This window comes from Squalius cephalus (assembly GCF_949319135.1).
Source record: "Squalius cephalus genome assembly, chromosome: 7".
Classification (NCBI taxonomy): Eukaryota; Metazoa; Chordata; class Actinopteri; order Cypriniformes; family Leuciscidae; genus Squalius; species Squalius cephalus.
The window spans coordinates 22,098,830-22,118,527 of record NC_137128.1 but is presented as its reverse complement, the minus strand read 5'-3'; the positions used below and the strand labels follow the sequence as shown (position 1 = coordinate 22,118,527).

The 19,698-nt window shown below is 35.7% G+C and overlaps 1 protein-coding gene across 3 annotated transcripts; it reads right to left on the bottom strand.

Annotated features, from left to right (window-relative positions):
* Positions 1-971: 971 nt before the first annotated feature.
* gng12a (guanine nucleotide binding protein (G protein), gamma 12a) lies at positions 972-18,112 on the bottom strand. Of its 3 annotated transcripts, none has more exons than XM_079876292.1 (3): positions 17,826-18,112; positions 4,347-4,455; positions 972-2,281 (listed from the first exon to the last, which is right to left on the bottom strand). In XM_079876292.1, the coding sequence occupies exons 2-3, from the start codon at positions 4,449-4,451 to the stop codon at positions 2,156-2,158; spliced, it is 231 nt and encodes a 76-aa protein (XP_079732418.1). In that variant the 5' UTR covers positions 4,452-4,455; positions 17,826-18,112; the 3' UTR covers positions 972-2,155. The 3 variants fall into 3 exon arrangements, with proteins under 3 accessions (XP_079732418.1, XP_079732419.1, XP_079732417.1); XM_079876293.1 differs by lacking the exon at positions 17,826-18,112 and adding an exon at positions 8,919-8,937; XM_079876291.1 differs by lacking the exon at positions 17,826-18,112 and adding an exon at positions 5,311-5,509.
* Between the last annotated feature and the right edge of the window lie 1,586 nt (positions 18,113-19,698).

Below are 19,698 nucleotides of genomic sequence, written 5' to 3'. Positions count from 1 at the left end.
AAATTTGAATGAACGAGTAATTATGTCCTTTCGATTTCTTACAGGTTGAGTTGTTGTTGCCCATAACACGCTAGCATTCTGCTAATGAGCGTTGATTGGTCAGTGAAGGACTGATTACGACCAGAGATACCGCTTGATGGCATCGTGTCATCCGAAGCGGGACCAGAAACAAAAAAGAAAAAAAACTCGTCTAGCATGTGTGTTTACCTGTGTCAACTGTGTTGTCGATGCCTCGAGAGAAAAGAAAGTGCAGAGCGCGAACGCACCAAAGTGACTGAAGGATTGTCGTAAAGCAGTATCTCTGGTCGTACGATGTGTATGACATCATTGACACTTTAAAAGACTTTTTAAAGCAAATAAGTGACTCTAAAAAATCTAAAACCCAGCAATGTGTAATTTCTTTGCATCTCCTTTCGAATGCAACATTCAAATTACTAGACAAAAAATTATATCCTGAGAAAAGTGGATTTTGAGGGGTATAGCGCCATAGACCTCCATTCATTCTGCACTCGTCCTGTGAGCGCCCTCATATGGAGCCAGAGTGGAACTGCAACCAGTTCAGAAGCCGGAAGTGTACTGAGAGTGAAACTCCTCGCCTTATTAGACATTCTCTGAAACTATTAAAACCGCTGTATTATTCATGCTAAGCCAGTAGATGGCGATGTCACTTAGTAAAGAAACATTAGCACCTGAACATGTGACATGCACATGTCGTCACCATTTTCACAAATTCTCATTTTTGTAGTTCACGACGATTACGGTATCGTTTTCAAAAACTTGCACTTTAAAATGAATGAATGTGTAAATGAACAGCCAAAACGCATACAAACTTTTCCGTTTTAGTTGAAAACGGTGTCGTCTAAACGGCCCCTCATTCTATGAAAAATAACCACATTTTCAAATGATTCACTAATATAGTAAAAACTGTTTAAACATTAAGACTCTGCAAGAACACACATGTATGCGATGCATTTTGTTTTACTAATTCACAATTTTAATAAAATCTTTCTTTCAAGGTACAGTACGTATAGCACATGTTATGAAGGCTTGCAAAAATACAGAAATTAGAAAAGAAAAAAAAAAACATAGAAACTATTTTCTTCACAGAGATACTGAGGTCACATGGATTTGGTCTCAAATCTCAAATACTGCATAACTTCTGATGTCTCTAAAATAATACAGACATATCCGCATCGATACATGGTTGCTCGGTCAATTCAAGGTGTGAATGTTAAAGTAACGTTTCATGGCTGCCCTGTTTGGAAAAATCCATCAAATTCATAGACAAGATCAAACAGTAGTGGTCTTCGTTTCAAAATTGTGTCTTGACAGAGGAAAGAAACGTTTAAAACAGAAGGAAAAGGCACTTTAAATCTAAAGAAACATCAGAATAGAAAAGTTACTCAGGGTCAACAGATAAAAAGTCTCATCTTTTCAGTCGTATACATCAACAAGTAAGGATTGCTTTGAAAGATCTAAGGCACATGTTTGAAAGTGCAGGGTAAAGGAATCGGCTCTCTTTTCACATAAAACACTCTAATAACTTTTCTCTAATGGCTTTGCACATAGTGGTACTGCCTTTCATTGAGAACAAATCAGTATTTGTGTGATGTGATATCGCTTACTATATTGTTTATTTACCCAGCATGCACTTGACCATTGGTGATTGCAGAAGCCACATCAGACACATTATCCAGTACGAAAAATGGATCTTTAAATTCCACTTATTTCAGTCAGTCCCTTTGCTATAATAACATTATTCATAGAAGCTACTAGAGGAATATTTAACCCACGTCTACTTATTAGACATTAAGAGGGATTTCATCAGTTAGTGTATATCTGCAAGCTCTTTATATAATAATGTGACGATGATATCTTTAAAAAGTGTAACTAAAGGCACCATTTGGTGGAAAGAGGAAATTAATCACAATTCAAGCAGTTTAGATGTTTTAAAACCGTGTTATTTCCTGGAATGACTTCAGTTTGGCCCAAACAACCAAACAGGCAACCAAAATGGCAACTAATTAGTACTGATTGGAGTTTATTTACAGTAATAAATACTGTAAGAGCTAAATATAGTTAAGACATGGCACAAAGTTATACTAAGGAGCTAAGGCAAAGTTGAGTAGAAGTAATTAAATAAGACGAGCGTACACTACAATATAGTGCAGGGCTTTCTGTCCTTGAAGGGGTTTTCTGAGGCAGGGATGCCCATGAGCAGGGGGTCGTATTTGGCGTTTTCTCCACAGTAACGCATGAGATCAGCAGAGGCCTTGGACACCTGGATGAGACAAGTCAGAATGTGAAAAATCTTCTTGCATGTTTTTTTAAATATTCATTTAACCATATAGTGCATGAATCATTAAATCACAAAGAAACTGTAAAAAGTGAACAGTTGGATCAACTTAAAAAAATTACTTCAATTGGTAACACCTAAAGAAATTGAGTTCTCAACTTAAATTATCACATTTTATCGTGAAAACTGTGATAATTTAAGTTGAGAAAACTTAATTTCTTTAGGTGTTACCAATTGAAGTAATTTTTTTAAGTTGATCCAACTGTTCACTTTTTACAGTGATATCTTATGGTTTATTTTTACTTCGAAACAAGAATTTATACTTCCGTTCAAAAGGTTTTTTTTATTCACCATTAATAAAAATAATTTGTTCACCAAGGCTGCATTTATTTGATCAAAAATACAATTAAAACAGTTATAATATGAAATATTATTACTATCTAAAATAACTGTTGTAATGTAATTTATTCCTGTGTTTTAAAGCTGAATTTTCAGCATCATTACTCCAGTCTTCAGTCTCAGATCCTTCAGAAATCACTCTAATATGATGATTTACTGCTCAAGCAACATATCGTTATTGGCCGACATATGGTCATTATTAATGATATCGTTATCAGCCCGATAAGAAAATTTTGCCGATATATTAAAGCCGATAAATAATGGATTATTTCTTTCAAATAATAATCCAAACATGTTCATCATGATGATTCTGAATTGCTTGAAATATGATTGGAATCACTTAAAAAAAAGTGCAACATGCAAAGCACTAGTCTGTCATACAGGCTACATAACATTTTTATGAGAACATTATGATTGTGTGCTTGGGACATGGCTTTTAATGGTGAGACTTTTGTTTTTGTAATAAGGCTCTCAAAAATCAGCCAATATATCGGTTATCGGCTTTCAAATATGAAGAATTAACGGTTATCGCTATCGGACAGAATTTTCATATCGGTGCATCCCTATTATCAATGTTGAAAATAGTTGACCTTCTGAAAACCATGATACATTTTTGAGTTTCTTCTTATTCTGACAAACACAAAGTTCAAAAGAACCTACATTTTTTTGGGAATATTTAATGTATAATTTCTGAATAAAAGTATAAAAAAAATGTTTTTTTTACCTTATCAACCCCAAACTTTTGAAGGGTATCATTACCATGACCTTTTTCAAAAATGATTTCCTATCTCTATAACAGCAACACAATCATGCACATAAATCCTTACTGTATTGTATATCACTATTTTAGCCAAATCGATTAGTCGCTATTAATCGCATTTAACATAAAACTTTGTGTTTACATAATATATATGTGTATATATATTATTAAATTTATATATCCTATACATCAGTGTGTCTGTGCATGTCTGTGTATATGTACATATACTGTATATGTGTGTATATACAGTATATATTATATATAAATTTAGTTATATATATATATATATATATATATATATATATATATATATATATATATATACACACACATATATTATGTAAACAAACTTATGTAAGATGTGATTATTCATGATTTTTTTTTTTTTAATAATGCATAATATTCATTAAAATATCTTTAAATGCATGGTGTTCAAAAGAGTAGGCAGATGTATTTGCAGTTTTACACAGTAAACCACACTCTTAAAAATAAAGGTTATTTATTGGCATTAATGGTTCTATGACGAACTTAACATCATTAAAAAATCATTAAAATATTCTTTAGTTTACATGAAGAAAAAAGTGGTTATTTTAAGAACTTTTGACTGAAAGGTTCTTTTAGGAAACCAACAAATTAATTAATAATGCCTGAATAAAAATGTTCATTATTTTTGATTCTATTAAAATGTACAGATCACCTGGAATAAAATATATTCTAGAGTTATTTGGCGTTTCAACCACTTTCGTCAGCCATGTTGTATTTATTTTGTTGTAAACAAAAAAAAGCACAAATCACACAAAAAAATCCATGCTGGTAAATAAAACAGCTTTAAAAGATCTGTTCACAGTAATGGACACCAGCATAAGAGTGTTAATTCACAACATAACATACCTTTATCCTCTCGATACTGGCCTCGACTTTCAGTTGCTGGACCATCCTCCTAGCATGTGTCAGGTTGTTTGAGCCCGCCATTTTAGAGGACATTTTTGAAACCATATAACTGCAACAAAACACACAAAACATGCAGTTACAGAATATATGTCATAAAACACTCACATGTTGTTATATGCCAGTGTCAGAGAATAGAAAGTCATGACAACATCGCATTAACAAATCCTTCCTCCAAACTTGTCAAATCAACACCCATACAGTAACAAATGAAATCTAGAGCAATTTCACAATAAAAAGGCACAAAATGGATGCAAACGAAAACAGTCTTCCTAATATGAAAACATCTGACTGTAGTGTCATCAGTTAACAGGGACGTTCACTATTGGAGTCTGTATTCGGCACATGCACTGCCCTCACCCACACAACTCAATACGCAATAGCTACTGACAGACACTCAAATGACGCTTAATTCTCTGCAAATAAAATGTCAAAACCTTCTCAGGAAGCAAGTAATACTGGTATTCAAGTGCTTGTACTGTGGAAATCAAATTATTCCCTGAGCTTTTAGAGGCTAATAGCACCCACAATTGAATTCATTATAATGTCAGTTCTGTTATATATGCATTTCTGTCATTCCTTGCTTTCATTTTTAAAAACATTGTATGTCTCTCATTACAACTCTAACCTGAAAGACTAGAATCTTTTAACAGGACAAACAGGATCAAATTAAAGAATAGAGCAGGGGTTGGTCATGATGGTCAACAAGTTGAGATTTCCTCTTATCTATTTTTTTATTTTTCATGTTTAACACTAAGATTATTTCAGTTTGTAAAAAATATATCTCTGCATTCTGTTCACAGTCAATTTTTAAATGCAAGAAGAAAGAAATGCATCTGTAATCAGGTCAGGTGAATTTAACCAGCATAATTACATAAATAATTCAAAAGTTCCTGTAATGTCTTACATAAATTCGGTTTCCAGTTTCCTGCATTCCCTAAAGACTGGAATACTTCCCTGAATGAAGCACAATGAGGTAGTCAACAGCATCTATACTTACAAAATACAAAAGGTTTAGGTTCTGGGTAAAGCAAGAGGAAATATTGCAGTTTTAGGTTACTAGTCCACAAAAACAAAACTTTTTTTTTTAATTTCAGATGGGACATGTCCTACTTTCCCTGGCTTGAGGAAGTTTGGCAGTGGCATGATGTCACACACTTACACAACCGGAACAGTGTTACAGTGCTCTCTATCGGGAAAGCTTACGTAATCACAAACGCTCCTCCAGAATATACTGACCCCGGTCGACAGACGAACTGCAGGAGACCGTGTCTCCACTACAACTGAACAGTTTAAGCTATTCAACTTAAGAAACTGATTCAACTATCATGAAAAATCACAGCTTTCCAATTATTATCTATATATGACATTGTCTACAAGGTCATTTCCCATTGATATTACCATGAAGTCAGAGAGGGACATTCCGAAATCATTTATTATGGTGTCTAAATAAAATCCTGGAACATTTAGGCTAAATATAGTAACTGAAGATACAAAGCATACACAATCTGCAGCACAGATAAGCGTGCGTCTCTTTGTCTGAGTCACAGAAAATGTGCTGATGGCTTTATGTTCTGCATATACGGGGGGTGTATGGATGCGTGTATGGGGTGGTACACTTTTGGAGAGAGCACAAAACATTTCCCTGTCTGAGTGGTGACCTATTAGCCCTGAGGTCATCAACAGCTGCCACTACACAGTTTATTCAGCAGATGTTATCAGCTGCTCCTGCTAACTGCTCGCAGCACACCCTGATCAACACACTGTAGAAATGCGACTCATTCTCACTCAGCATGTACTATTGTGACTATTCAGCACATTTAGACTTGCATCACCCGAAGGCAGCAAAATTGTTTTAGGTAAGCTCAGGTTTTATTTGAATGCATTGAATGAAGTTTATTTTACATTTCGAGGAAAAAAAAACAGGGCTGAAAATATCTACTAAACAAAGTTTGAATGGCTTTTGGCTGAATTATTTGCACATGTTTAAGGCTTTTCAAACTAGAGGCCCTTAGATGTCTTAAAGCTGGAATGCAATTAAAATTGAGATTTTCAAACAAAACAAAAATTAATAATTTTGATTTTCTTGTGAAATGCCAGACTTCTCTCTGGTGACGTATGCCAGACTTCTCCAATCATTTCGTACGCATAAACCCCGCCCTTTCTTACAGTTGACTGCAAGCTCGCATTCAGATCAGCCCCCGTCCAATCAACAACAAATGCAAAGTCCCCAACCTAATTTTTTATTTTTCGATATTCCTTTTCTCTCAGACGTACGTCACAATACGAAAGATATGAACTGTCACTATTTCCAAATAAACATGTTATGTTTCCTTTGAAGAAAAAAAAGACCCGCTGAGCAGAGTGAGTAACGAGTTTACGTAACAAATCTGCATCTGGAGAACATCTGTTGCATCGGGGTTTTACACTATGAAATGGTAATTTCATGATGAATGATTGACAGGCTGAGAGATGTGAATATCTCACAACCATCTCTCATTCTCAATGGAAATCTTCATAGGTAGGGCAGAGCCTTCTACAGAAAGCGATCTGTTAACCCCCAGGGTCCAGTTCTATAGAAACAGAGATCTGCATGCACAGTCAAATGTGAAGTGGTTTTGACAGCTGACAAAGAGAAGACAAAAACAGTTAGCCTATTCTACAGAACGCATCAGCATAGACCATTTTTCATATAATCACATTTATCAAAAGTACACTACAGACAGAAATTACTCCGAACTCTACCGAGGAATAAAAATATAATAAACGTTCAGTGCAGCAGAATTCAGAATTTGTCCAGAACGAGACTGTTTTGTGTAGTTAGAAAGAACTTTGCCTAAACATTGATGTTATACCTAATTGTAATCCTCTCTTCATTTAAGATATGGATATACTGAGTAAAATTCCGACCAATAACAATAAGCTCAATTATTGTCATGCTGTTGTCAAAAATCTGTATGTTTTGGTCTAAATACACTACTGCTTAAATGTTTGGGTCGATAAGACGTTTTAATGTTTTTGATGCTTAATTTACTTGATCAAAAATACAGTAAACAAATATTATTACAGGTTAATATAGCCTAACTATTATTTTAACATTTTAAAATGTGATTTATTGTGTGTGTGTGTGTGTGTGTGTGTGTGTGTGTGTGTGTGTGTGTGTGTGTGTGTGTGTGTGTGTGTGTGTGTGTGTGTGTGTGTGTGTGTGTGTGTGGTGATACTTTTTGGCCATTCTTTGATGAATATAAAGTTCAAAAGAACAGCCTTAATTTCAAATAGAAATATTTTGTAACATAAATAAATTATTTTCCTGTCACTTTTCATCAATTTAATGTGTTAATACTAAAGTATTAATAATTTCATAACAGGATTGGCTAAGTATTATATTTAACAGTGTTTTAAGTGTTTTTAAATATTAACTTTAAGTGAGCATTAGCAATATTTTAAATAATCTAAAAATAGAGAAAAATGAGCATGAACTCAATGTATTAACTACAATGATTGATACCAATAAATTAATAAATATATCAACCTATGTACAATATGGTCCCAATGTACTGTATGTGCATTCTTGGTGTAATGGAAAAACAAAACAAACATCATATTTAATAAAGGATCTCTGCTAGTGCTAACTAATTCAGGAGTTTTATAGACAAAAGCCGTAAACCATTAAAAGCATTGTAGCACAATCAATGTAGCCAGTTTGCTTTAGTATTTAACAACTATAATCTGATTTGCAACCAACAGTGTAAAGCACAAAGGTGGTGTCATGCACTTGCCCAAGCATCATTCAGTATTAATGACTAAGTCAAAAATAGACCGTGTGCAGTGACTCCCAGCAGATGGGAATATGTGAATAAATCCTCAAAAAAGAGCCAATCCACACTGAACAACACAGGGCCAGGGCTACATAATGGGCCATTATCAGTCAACACCTGGGGCCTAAACAAACACCAGCTCTTGGAGATAATGTCTCATCTACGTCAGCATGTGTGTGGGCCTGATAACCAGGAGCTGTGTGTAAAGGTTTCACCCATTGGAAAACAAATAGCTTTGTCGTGAGGGGATGAACTGGTGCAGAGGTAGTTCCCGAAGTCAAGCAACCCAGGAAAATTCTGGGGGAGGGAACAGTTGGAAAGCGAAATAATCATATTTCTGTTATTTTTTGTGGTTTAAGAGGAAATTACATGACCAGAGAGAGAGAGAGAGAGAGAGAGAGAGAGAGATGCAGCTGTGAACAAGAGGTTGTGCGTGTATTGTATGGGAATGATGCCAGATATGCTGGTGCAACAGAGGTGCAATAAAACTCCCGTCCATTGTGTTCTCTGCCTGCCACCCCCCTCTAAATGCCCCCATTCATCTCAGCAGCTGAGAAATGCACAACTATTCAACTTCGAACAACAAACTCACCCCAACAGAGCTCTGCGTTTAGACTACAGCCCTAAAACAAAGCAGTCTTTATGAAACCCCAGTCACTGGCAGCTCCACTGTGTATGAGTACATCAGATTATATACCGCTATCCGAGGCCAAAGGTCTGCGCTCGGCTCCTCCCAGTTAATATGCTGGATGGCTCAATAACAGGGAAAACACTGTAATGTCACACAGCAGTGACTGGTTTGGGTTTTTACAGGGAGGCTTTGTGCAGAGGGGCTCCACTATAGGAAAATTGAGACAAGAAAACAAGCAGAAATGTAGAACGAGAGAAAGAAAAACTTGCTGTGAGATTATGGAAAACAAGTGATCTTTAATAAGATAATCTTAAAGGGGTCGCTCACCCCATTTACTAACCATTAGATTGTTCCAAACCTGTGACTTTCTTCTGTGGAAAACAAAAAATGTATTTTGAATAAGATTTTTTTTGTTTCTACCCTAATACCCTAATGTTTCTTTATAATATTTTCTTTTGAGTTCAGCAGAAGAATAAAAGTAATATAGGTTTGGAACGACATGAAGACAAGCAAATTATGACAGAATTTCCTGTAATGAAAGTATCTAAATGACAATTTGTTAAAATTCATTCATGTATTGATACAAGTTGCAACTAGACTTATATTTCAGGTAGTTCAGAGTGTTGCTTTGCAGTTGCTTTATAAGGTGGTTTTTAGTTGTTATGCATTTGCAAGGGTGTTTCTTGGTGGTTTCCAGGGTGTTTTAGCAGTAGTTGATCGCCTCACCCCCATGTCTTTATGATATTCTGGTCCCTATAAGGCTCCAGTCCAGGGCTCCAGACTAGAAAAAAAATGAGTAGAGTCAATGGCTCCTAAAATAAAACATATAGGAGCCAAATTACAGATGCTTGTTCAACAGCATCAAAAAAATGCATGCACCACTTGATGGAAATACATGTTGTGATGGTATTTCCATCAAGAGGTGCAATCTGTAAAGTTTACTCCAGCACATCCCAAGGACTTTCAATGAATTTAAGGTCTGGGTGCCAATTCATGTGTGAAAATGATTCTTCATGCTCCCTCCCAAGCATTCTTTCACAATTTGAGCCCAATGAATATTGACATTGGCATCCTGGAATATGGTTGTTTAAGAAATGAAAAGCTACACACTCCATCATTTAGGGTTAGAATAAATGTTGCCAAACATATAACATGATAGAAACATAATAATCACTGCAATAATGATCCTATGATATATAGGCTCTAAAGCATTTGCCTATTTAAATCCATACAGTGACTTGTTTTTTTTTTTTAGGCCGGGCAGTTGTTTTGTAAGAATATTCATGCTTGATTGAAAAAAAGAGAGAAACTTTGTGTTCATTATGGTTCCAACAGGTCTACAAAGTGACAAAGTTACTCCATACAAGTTTCCCTTACAATCAATTCAATATTACAATTGGGCTTCACTATGCTCAACAATAAACAATAATATTTTTAGAGAAATATATTTAAATGGAAACACTTTTATTACAACACACTCTGATATTAATATTTGGTGACTGAACGATTATGATACAAACCTCACAATTAATAACCTTGAATGACCAGTTCATAAGAGTAATTAGTTCGCAACGGCTCGTGCAGATTTCAGTGGATCATCAGGAAAAACATGGTACACACTCTAAAGATGTAAGATAAGCCATCTCAAATGATGATATCGGAATAAACCGCAAATGAACGCACACAAAATTCTCAACTTCCACTAAAGAAGATTAAAACGTCTCTTCTCTCTCGTCTCTCCTTCAATGTAAGCATATGGGATTTTTGCATATTTTATAGTCACTAGGCTTAGAAAGGTAAATAATTTGAAGTAATATTTTGCAGGTTACTAGCCAAAATTTAATACTTGAGAGGTTAAGAGTAACGCCCCAGTCACAACAGTGGTCTCGTGACTCTACAGATGTCTGAACGGTGTAGCTTACAGGAGAGGGTTGTGTGTGAAATGTCAAATATTTCCATAAAGACCATGAAGAGAACATGGGGAATGAAGAGGAACATCAACGCAGTGTACAAGACAGAGCAGCTTAGGAACACACGAAACAAGCTAAGACTTGAAATGAGAAATTAATTGGGACCAAAAGAGTCTGACCTGCAAGGAAGCCTATGTTTTGCATATATTTGCATAAACCATTCTTTTTTAAATACACATGAACCTATACCAATGAGCACACTAACATTCACTTTTGTACAGCAAAGTGATTATACTTAGAAAGGAAAAAAATATTCTGATAATAGACAAAGCATGCTAAGGTTAAAATGTAACCCTGTCGAGCCAGCCTCCCTTTACAAAAAAAGGAAAGAATTCCACATATGAACGCCTCCAGAGTTTCTGCATGTCACATGAATGGATGTGTCATCATGGGATCAAAGATCATTTCCATGAACTCAAAAGCACATGATGACACCAATATGATATAGGCCTATTGCTCACATGGCTTCACAGCATCAAAGGTTTTCACTAATGGAATAAAGCCTACGGAGATTGTCAGGTTTGGGCATCGTGCCACTGATAAACGAGACCAAATATCAGCAATACTAAAATAGTGATGTTCGTCTCATTAACCACAAGCATAGCACTATATAGTAAAGGAGTGATGTTGCTGAAGGAACACGCTGGCTGATGGAAATGCATTTTCAAAATTGCACACTTTTTACTATTTCGCATTAACATTTTTAACATTTTCGAAACCAAAATTTGTACAAGATATTTTTGACTGGCTAAAGAGGAGACCAGAGGCACAGAAGACAATGGCTCATGTCTCTCAGAATCAGAATTGTGTGGTGGTTAAATATTTTAGACCAGGCAGAAGCTCAGAACATGATGACACAAAGGTGCACCTGACCTGACCGGCAAAACCGGGTACTTGGAAAAGGTCATGTCAGGGATCTGGGCCTTGTTTCTCTAGAATTTATCAAATAATTTCACCGCGATATTATTTGCACGTGTAACCATCTGATCTGGATTCAGGCATGACTCAAGAGGTCACAATCATTTTATGCCTTATATGATTAAGGGAAAAAGAATGTGGCCGAAACATACTTTGGTTCCAGGTAAGCAGAGTTAGTCAAGGACAAATGCACATGGAGCATGTGACTGGGGGAGCAGAAAACACACGGAAAGAGACTTCAGAGAAGAGAAAAAGAAAGTGTTTCTAAAGTGAAACTCAATGATGTGGAATGTAGTACCAAAAACTTCCAGCAAGGGGCATGACAAGAAAACTTCTCTTCACTTCTTAGGAAAACCCACAAAGAAATTCGGTTTATATCCGTTATGCCAAATTATCAATAAAAGTTATTTAGCAATTTGATAGGGATAGAGGACAAACATTAACTACAATGTTTAAAGGAGTTCCCCAAAACTCACACAATATGAAAGATTCCCTCACACTAGGCTAGAGAGAGTCCTGAAATGTCTTGGCTTTTTTCCCAAAAACCCATCTTGCCCAGTGTTTCCCTACAGGATTTCCCTACATTAATTACAAAAAAGATCTGTGGATGTTAACAAGTTCAGTCAGTAATGATACTGGCACAAAACTCATTTCATTTTGATATAAACACTGAAAATAAAAACATTCAGTTCAGTAAGTCAGTCAGATTCAGTAATTGCTCTGATGGATTCAATCCAGAAGGATTCATCATAAGGACTAGTCAGAGTAATTTGGGGCACGACTTTAAGACCAAGTGATCATTTTAAGACATATCTGTTAACCATGAGAACCCAAGGCATTCAGGAAGAAACAGACATTCTTGTCAATAATGGGTTTGTTTTCCTTGTCACTCTTGTTCCTGGTTATCAAACGCCTTTGAATCTAAAATGAAGACTAGCTTCAGTTCTAACATCAAGTCCAGTTGGGGCTCACAAGGCAGGAAGAGTAAGTGAGATAGTTTTCCGAACATAGAGGGCACTTGTATAGCTGCATGCCACCTGCACACTCCATTCTCCTCAAAGAAGAACAGCGGGACAAAACACTTTGGGGGCCCTACGGCCACCCCGAGCGTGAGCTTCTCCCACACAGAACCTCTCACAAAACTCCCTTCACAAGTCCCCCCAACAGGCCAACCTCACGTCTTTGAGGAAGCTTCCCAAACTTCTCATAATCCCTGCTTTGTTCCCCCTGACAGTGAACTTCCCCTTGGACTCTCACAGAGCTTTGTTTCCTCATCACAGCCACCTGAGGCTGCTCACAGCAATGGCCACTTTCTCAGTTTACAGCCAGCATGAAACACCTTGCTGGATCAATGGCTTCCATTCATCAGTTGCCTCATGGGAGCCACTTTCTTGAGTCTTGCCCATCTCTAATCTCGGGAGGAAAAAATGCTCTTGCCACCTTCCCAACAGGAAGATCATTTTGGCAGATTCCTGTGCAGAAGCGAAAATTATGCCCAAATAAGAATAGGTTTAACTCCCAGATGAAACAAGATTCCCAGAACGAGCATCTGGTAAATGCATACATTTAAAGAGGATTTAACCAGAATCATTAAGTTCTTTATGACTCCCATCCAGAAAAGACGTGCCTAGCACCTTTTTAGTACTCTCACAAACAATTGGGAAATCTATTATGCATTTAAAACTGTTGCTGTTAAATTCCTCAAATGTCATAAATGCAGTGACAACATTTTTATGCTGCTATATAAAGATAAACTGTCACTACCAAATAAAGCAGCACCTCAAAAAGGATAAGACCAAGTTATAGAGTAACAGAACCTTGTGTTGATATCTCTGACACATCTGTTATAACTCCATTTATGGTAAAATCCTGTGCTTTTGTAGTGATTAGCGGAAGAAAAAAACGATTACGTTGAATTTGGACTAGTTTCTAACGGTTGTAGTTAATGAACAAATATGAAACCTCAGATTTACTCTGTATTAATCACTCTTAACGTTGGTGTCAGACAGCAAGGAAAAGTCAACTTTGACCAACTGTTCTTGGTCAAGTTTAAAGGGGACGTATCTTTCTGACCATCTGTCAGTGTTAATGGGTGTTTATATGCTATGTCTCGCCATGGGTCTGACCCCTACCAAACTCTACAATGGAGAACTGTGTCAAAAGGCAGCATTTATTTTAAACTATGGCCTCAATGGATTTCATCCACAAAATCAAGAGTGCAGAATCAAGTGTGATCCGCTAACGCCACCTTTTGGAGACAAATGGTATAGGCTACAGGCCAAAATTTGAATATATAAATCCTTCCCAGATATACATTACCAGCAGATGGCATCCTAATATGTAGAGTTTGAGCTTGGTTTTAGCATACACATAATCTGAAACCTTTTGATTTAACAGTACAAATGTTCCAATATTCCATTTAGGAAAACAATGCATGTTCATAATAAATTACAAATTACTAACCTAATAATAACACACACAAAAATAAATAATAAATTAATAACGTTTTCACATTTGACATTAAAATGACAAACTATTGACTAAAATTACACATGATCTTGTAATGCTATTGCATAACTTTAATCTTCCAAAGTCTTTTGATTTAGTGTTCTGAAGTCATGTGCTTAACATTTGTTGCTAATGGAATCAGAGGATGAAAGTGACTGCATGATCTTGGCAAAGACATTTCTCTGTGAAATAGCAGGAGTGAGAAATCGGGGTATGACACAAGCTGACAAACCCACATCACCCGGGAAGGACACGACTCAAACCCATTCTATAAGTGCACAAAATTAAACATAATATAGTCTGATCATAGCATTATATAGCCAGTCTATAGAGACCATGTGCCAGTGTAATTTTAGTATAATTTATATACTATTATAGTATTTTCAGCTCAATTGTAGTAATTTTGCTATGTGATTTTGTCATTTTTATTAGTTTTTTATTATTTAGATTTAAACTTTAGTTTTACTAATTTTAGTACTTCAACTGAAAGTTTTATAATTTCAAACTTTTTGCACCTAATATTTATATTTTATTGTGTTTTATTAACAAAAATTATTTAGTTAACAATGCCACGTGCCATTTATGTCTACATCTAGTTCAAGAACATCTTTGGAAAGACATCTGGACATGATATTCAGATCTTTCCTTGTTCCATTCTACAGGGCATCTAGCTGTAATGTGAGAGTGGTGGTGACAGATAAATACAACTTATCTCAATGTGGCTTCTGGGGAAACCAGAATGGTGCAACACTCAAGTTTCTCAATCAAATTGAGAAAGGCCTAGGCCTATTGCAACAATTACGAACATTGGATAAAAGTTACAATGCCTTGTAGACAACTTTTATTTTATTTTATTAGTCTTACAGCCTAAAACAATAGTAACAGTGAATATATTATAACCAAAAACTAAACAAAAGAAAGAGAAACTAAGCTAAAACTGCAGTTTTCAGAGTGAGCAGGGCATTTACGTTTACTTGTAATGGGAAAACGCCAGTGTTTGCAGGTTTTGAAAGTCTTATAAGCCATATTGCAGCCAAATGTTTGAGGGCTTGTGGGTCTAAGGAAGTAGTACAACCTTGATTGTTTCTAAAAAAAAATTTTAAACAAATGTTGGTTGGGTCATGCACATGCAATGTAATTGTCTTGCCAGAATCAACCCAATACTGATGATTCATGTGTAATGATACCAAAGGTACAACATGTCACACAAAACGTTTAAGTTGAAGCAGAGGTTCTGGCACAGCTTGGTTTCCAGTAACATCCTCTGACTAACAGACAGAACATAAACATAGAGGACAGATTCGTACAGAAACAGTACTGTGGTTAATCACTGCAACGCTAATAGCCACCACCATCTCAAAGGGAAGTAAAGGAATTGTGTCTATTTTTTTATTCACAAGAGATCGTTTACTCAAAATTGAAAAATCTGTCATTATTTACTTCTTGTGTTGATCCATTATTAAAGTCGGTAAGAAAAGAAAATTAACCCGATCTATTTTCTAAATGCATGTTATATACATGTCATCCATGCATATGTTTAATGTTTAATGCATATGTTATATGTTTAATATTGTTTGTTTTGTTAGTTCTATTGTGTAATCAAAATGTCATAACTTAACTTTCTGGTGAAATGACAGACTTCTCTCTGGTAATGTATGTCGGACTTCTCCTTGATGGCATGATCGCATTCAGATCTGCCTCCAGCAAATCAACGAAACCAAGTACCATGCCTACATTTTTTATTTTCCAATAGTCTGTTTCACTCAGATGTACGTCACAACATGGAGGAAGAGATCTGTCGCTACTATAGTTTCAACACGACTTTACAGAATATTAACGCAGCTCTTAGCCTTTTCCATACAACAACCATTCATGGTGACCACCACATCTATCAAGCTTAAATCAAATCAGGACGTGAATTTAGAGATCCAGAAGGCTGATTCTCCATAGGTTCATTCGGTAAAGTGAAAAGTAGTTTTACAACACCAGTTTTTAATGTTCTTTGTGGCATCACCAAAAGAGAAATCCTGAGAGAACCCATGATTAAAGAATGCTAAGGATATTTTTATGTACATTCGACATCAATAACATTTGGTCACCAGAAACATTAGAACCACCGACGTTTGATGATTTCAAGTTGGACGTCAATGACATGTTGCTGACTGGAAAGCTACAGGGAAAATTAATTCATCACAAACACATCATATGGCTCTAGAAGAATTGGAATATAGCACTTGAGTCATATGGTCTGCTTTTATAGTTTTTCCTCTTTGCCCATTTTGGACTTTGATAGGCACAAACAACATGGTGGGGAGTAAAAAAAAATCTATTTTTGAGCAAAGTATTCTATTAAACAGAAACCTGAATCTGATTTAGTTGTATGTATGGGAGTTCAGTGACATCCTCCGGGCCATGAGTCCGCTTTCAAATGAGATCAGACTAGATTCAAGGCACTCTCCTCCCTATGAATACAACATTGATGTAACAAGGTAACATCAGACTGTTTCATTGCTCAAGGACTCAGTAGGACGGTCCTTGATAAGTGTTTAATGAAAGAGAGAAATGAAGGGCTCAAATGGATTCTGGGTCATTAACAGTGTAGTCATGCATGCATACCCCTTCAGAGGGACAAAACTTGGGGTTTAAACATACTGGACTACACGTTTCTTAGCCTGGATTTAATGAGCAGCACAATGGCAGGAGTTTCAATTTTTTTAAACGCCACTGACCCAAAAATATTCTCATTCTCATTTGAGGGTCCCCAATCCTAAAATTTAAAAGACAGCTATATATTGTCATGTATAAAGACCCAATTTATAAAATGCATATATTAGAAACGTGTCAAATTTCTGTAACTTAATTTGTTTTCTACTCACTATGAGTACTATATATATTTTTGTATTATTGAGTTATTTAAATCAACATGTTTAATACATTTTGAACAAAAAGCACTAAATATTTGATGTTTATATTGTTTTTATCCAAACTTTTGCACAGACCCCCTAGCACTCTCTTGAGGCCCCCTGAGGGACCCCGGACCCCAGTTTGAAAACCTTGCTCTGACTGTAAAGAAATACAATTCTATTATCTTAGTCTACTTAGTTTGATCTGAGGCAGTTTCATAGAAGTTGAGAAAGACTTAAAATTATTTCTGGTGTTTGTTAGTGTATTGTCATCTTAAAACAACCATTCCATAATAATGATGGCCTACTATAACAATGATATAATAGAGGAATTTCCCTCGCATACCAAAGGGTGGATACTAGGCATTCGTTCAACTTTAACTTTGTAGTTGAGTTTGATTTATTAATCCGTAAATAAATAGGCGTCTAACTGTCTGTATTTCACAGTGACTAATAGCCTACCTGTTGAATCGTGTGTGTTTGTTATCTGCTTCACAACTTGGTATAAACTCCAACTTAAAGGATTACCAGGCGACAACTTTCTATTTTCGACACACAAATATATCTAGGCCACAAAACTAAGCAATAGCGTTGCCACATCTCGTGTTATATATGAAGCACAAGTACATTAAATCCGTTACACACTCATCCGACGTCGACAGTTTCACTCTTACCTTTAAAAAAAATCTCCCAAGCGTGAGTCCTGATAAATCAGTGAAGAAACGGAAAATACGACCCCCGGATAGGTTTCACGTAAACTTCAAAAGGTCCGTGTGAAAAAAAAAATTGCCAGGGAAAAGGATCTCAACACTAATTCAAAGTTAAGTGCATTCTTTATCACTATTGTAAATGTATTCTTGTTACTTTGTGAATGACACCGTTTGTAGCACTTCCACCTACGCTGACCAATCACAGTCGGCGCACGGCATGACGTCATCACCGTCGACCTTTCGAAGCCGTCGAGCTGTGGAGAGAGAGGGACGCCGCAGATTGTTTTCCGCCTCTTTTCTCCCGGATTCTCCCAAATTCAGGCGCCCTCTTTCTGTGACCCTGGGAACAATCAATCCTTGCCTTGACAACATAACAGAAATGTTGTGGCATTGGCCATGTTACTTTGGTACTGTCAGGAATTTGTCGTTGTAATGATGGTTGTCTCTTTACAGTACGACACTGACACAGTCAAATATGAGATGTAGCCCATGTGTTGCACTGTTTCTGCTATTAGTTGTGAAAAATTACTACATTATCACCCACCACTTGTCCTCACATTGTAAATGTGCTTAAATATAGTAAGGTTTTCATTTTGTCAACACTAGTCACTCTTAATTTTTCCTCATTTTACTTGTTCACCATAATTATATTATTTTCTGTCTCAACCATTATGAAAACTCTGTTACACAAATAAAGACATTTAAGTTCAAGTCTCATTATGAGCTAGAAACACCATACAGAAGCAACAGCCACTGCATTACTAAATACTTGACCCATTATTTTATATCTGTTTATTTACTTTGAGTGGGACAGTGAGAAAATAGGTGAAGCAACATTAAAACAGGTGAATTCCTGTCATAATATAGAACAGATAAGGTACAGTACAAATAAATCCTTAACATGTAAACTTTTTTTCAGTTTTGTATCAATTAATGACAAATCTTCCTGCAGAATTAATAGGCTTTGCCCACTCTGAAGCAGAAAAAAAACCTATATCTTGCCCTATAGTGTATACTGTATGATAAATGTTAGATCTCTATTATTACACCAGTGGAGCACTAGATCGCACCTGGTCAAAGAACACAGCAGGAGATTGTTGAGGCTGAAATAAACTGAAAGGCTGCTGTGTTGCAGAGATGAGCGGCAGGAAGAGGACCACAGCATACTAAGCAATGAAATAGTGTTGGCAGGGTTTGCTATTTAATCCTAAATTCCAAAACAACTTTTTCTCAGAAATTTTTATAATTTTATGAATTTTTTTAATTTTATGAATTAGAATTTTTAGCAATTTTATGAACTTTTGTCTTTTTTTATTAGTGTATTTTTAAAAATATTTTTAAATAATTGTATTTTTATTTCAGTTATCACCATTTTTAGTTAGTTGCCGAATTAAATTAGGTTATTTAAGTAGCTTTTGTAAAAGTGCATTAGAAAAATCTTTTAACAATAGTTTTAGTTGGCCTACCTCAATCCTGTCTCACTAACAGTTGTATATATATATATATATATACCTGAATGAATATATATATACCTTGATTTTTATTTCAATTATTGTTCTTTATATATATTTTTTTCTTCTTTAAAGCACTTTGGATTAACTACAGATGTATAAAATTGTGCTCTATAAAATAAAGTGTGACTTGAGTTCAATGTTTGTGTCTCCATCACGACTGTATATAAACAAAAATTTAGGTCCAGGATGGTTTAAGTGAGTATTTTGATTGATACATTTGTATTTTGTCTCCCAGTAAGTAAAAGTATCATTTTGAGATTTATTTTTGTACTGCAAAACATCCTACAGTCCTGTTCACCAGTGATTTAATAAGCCAAGTCCCA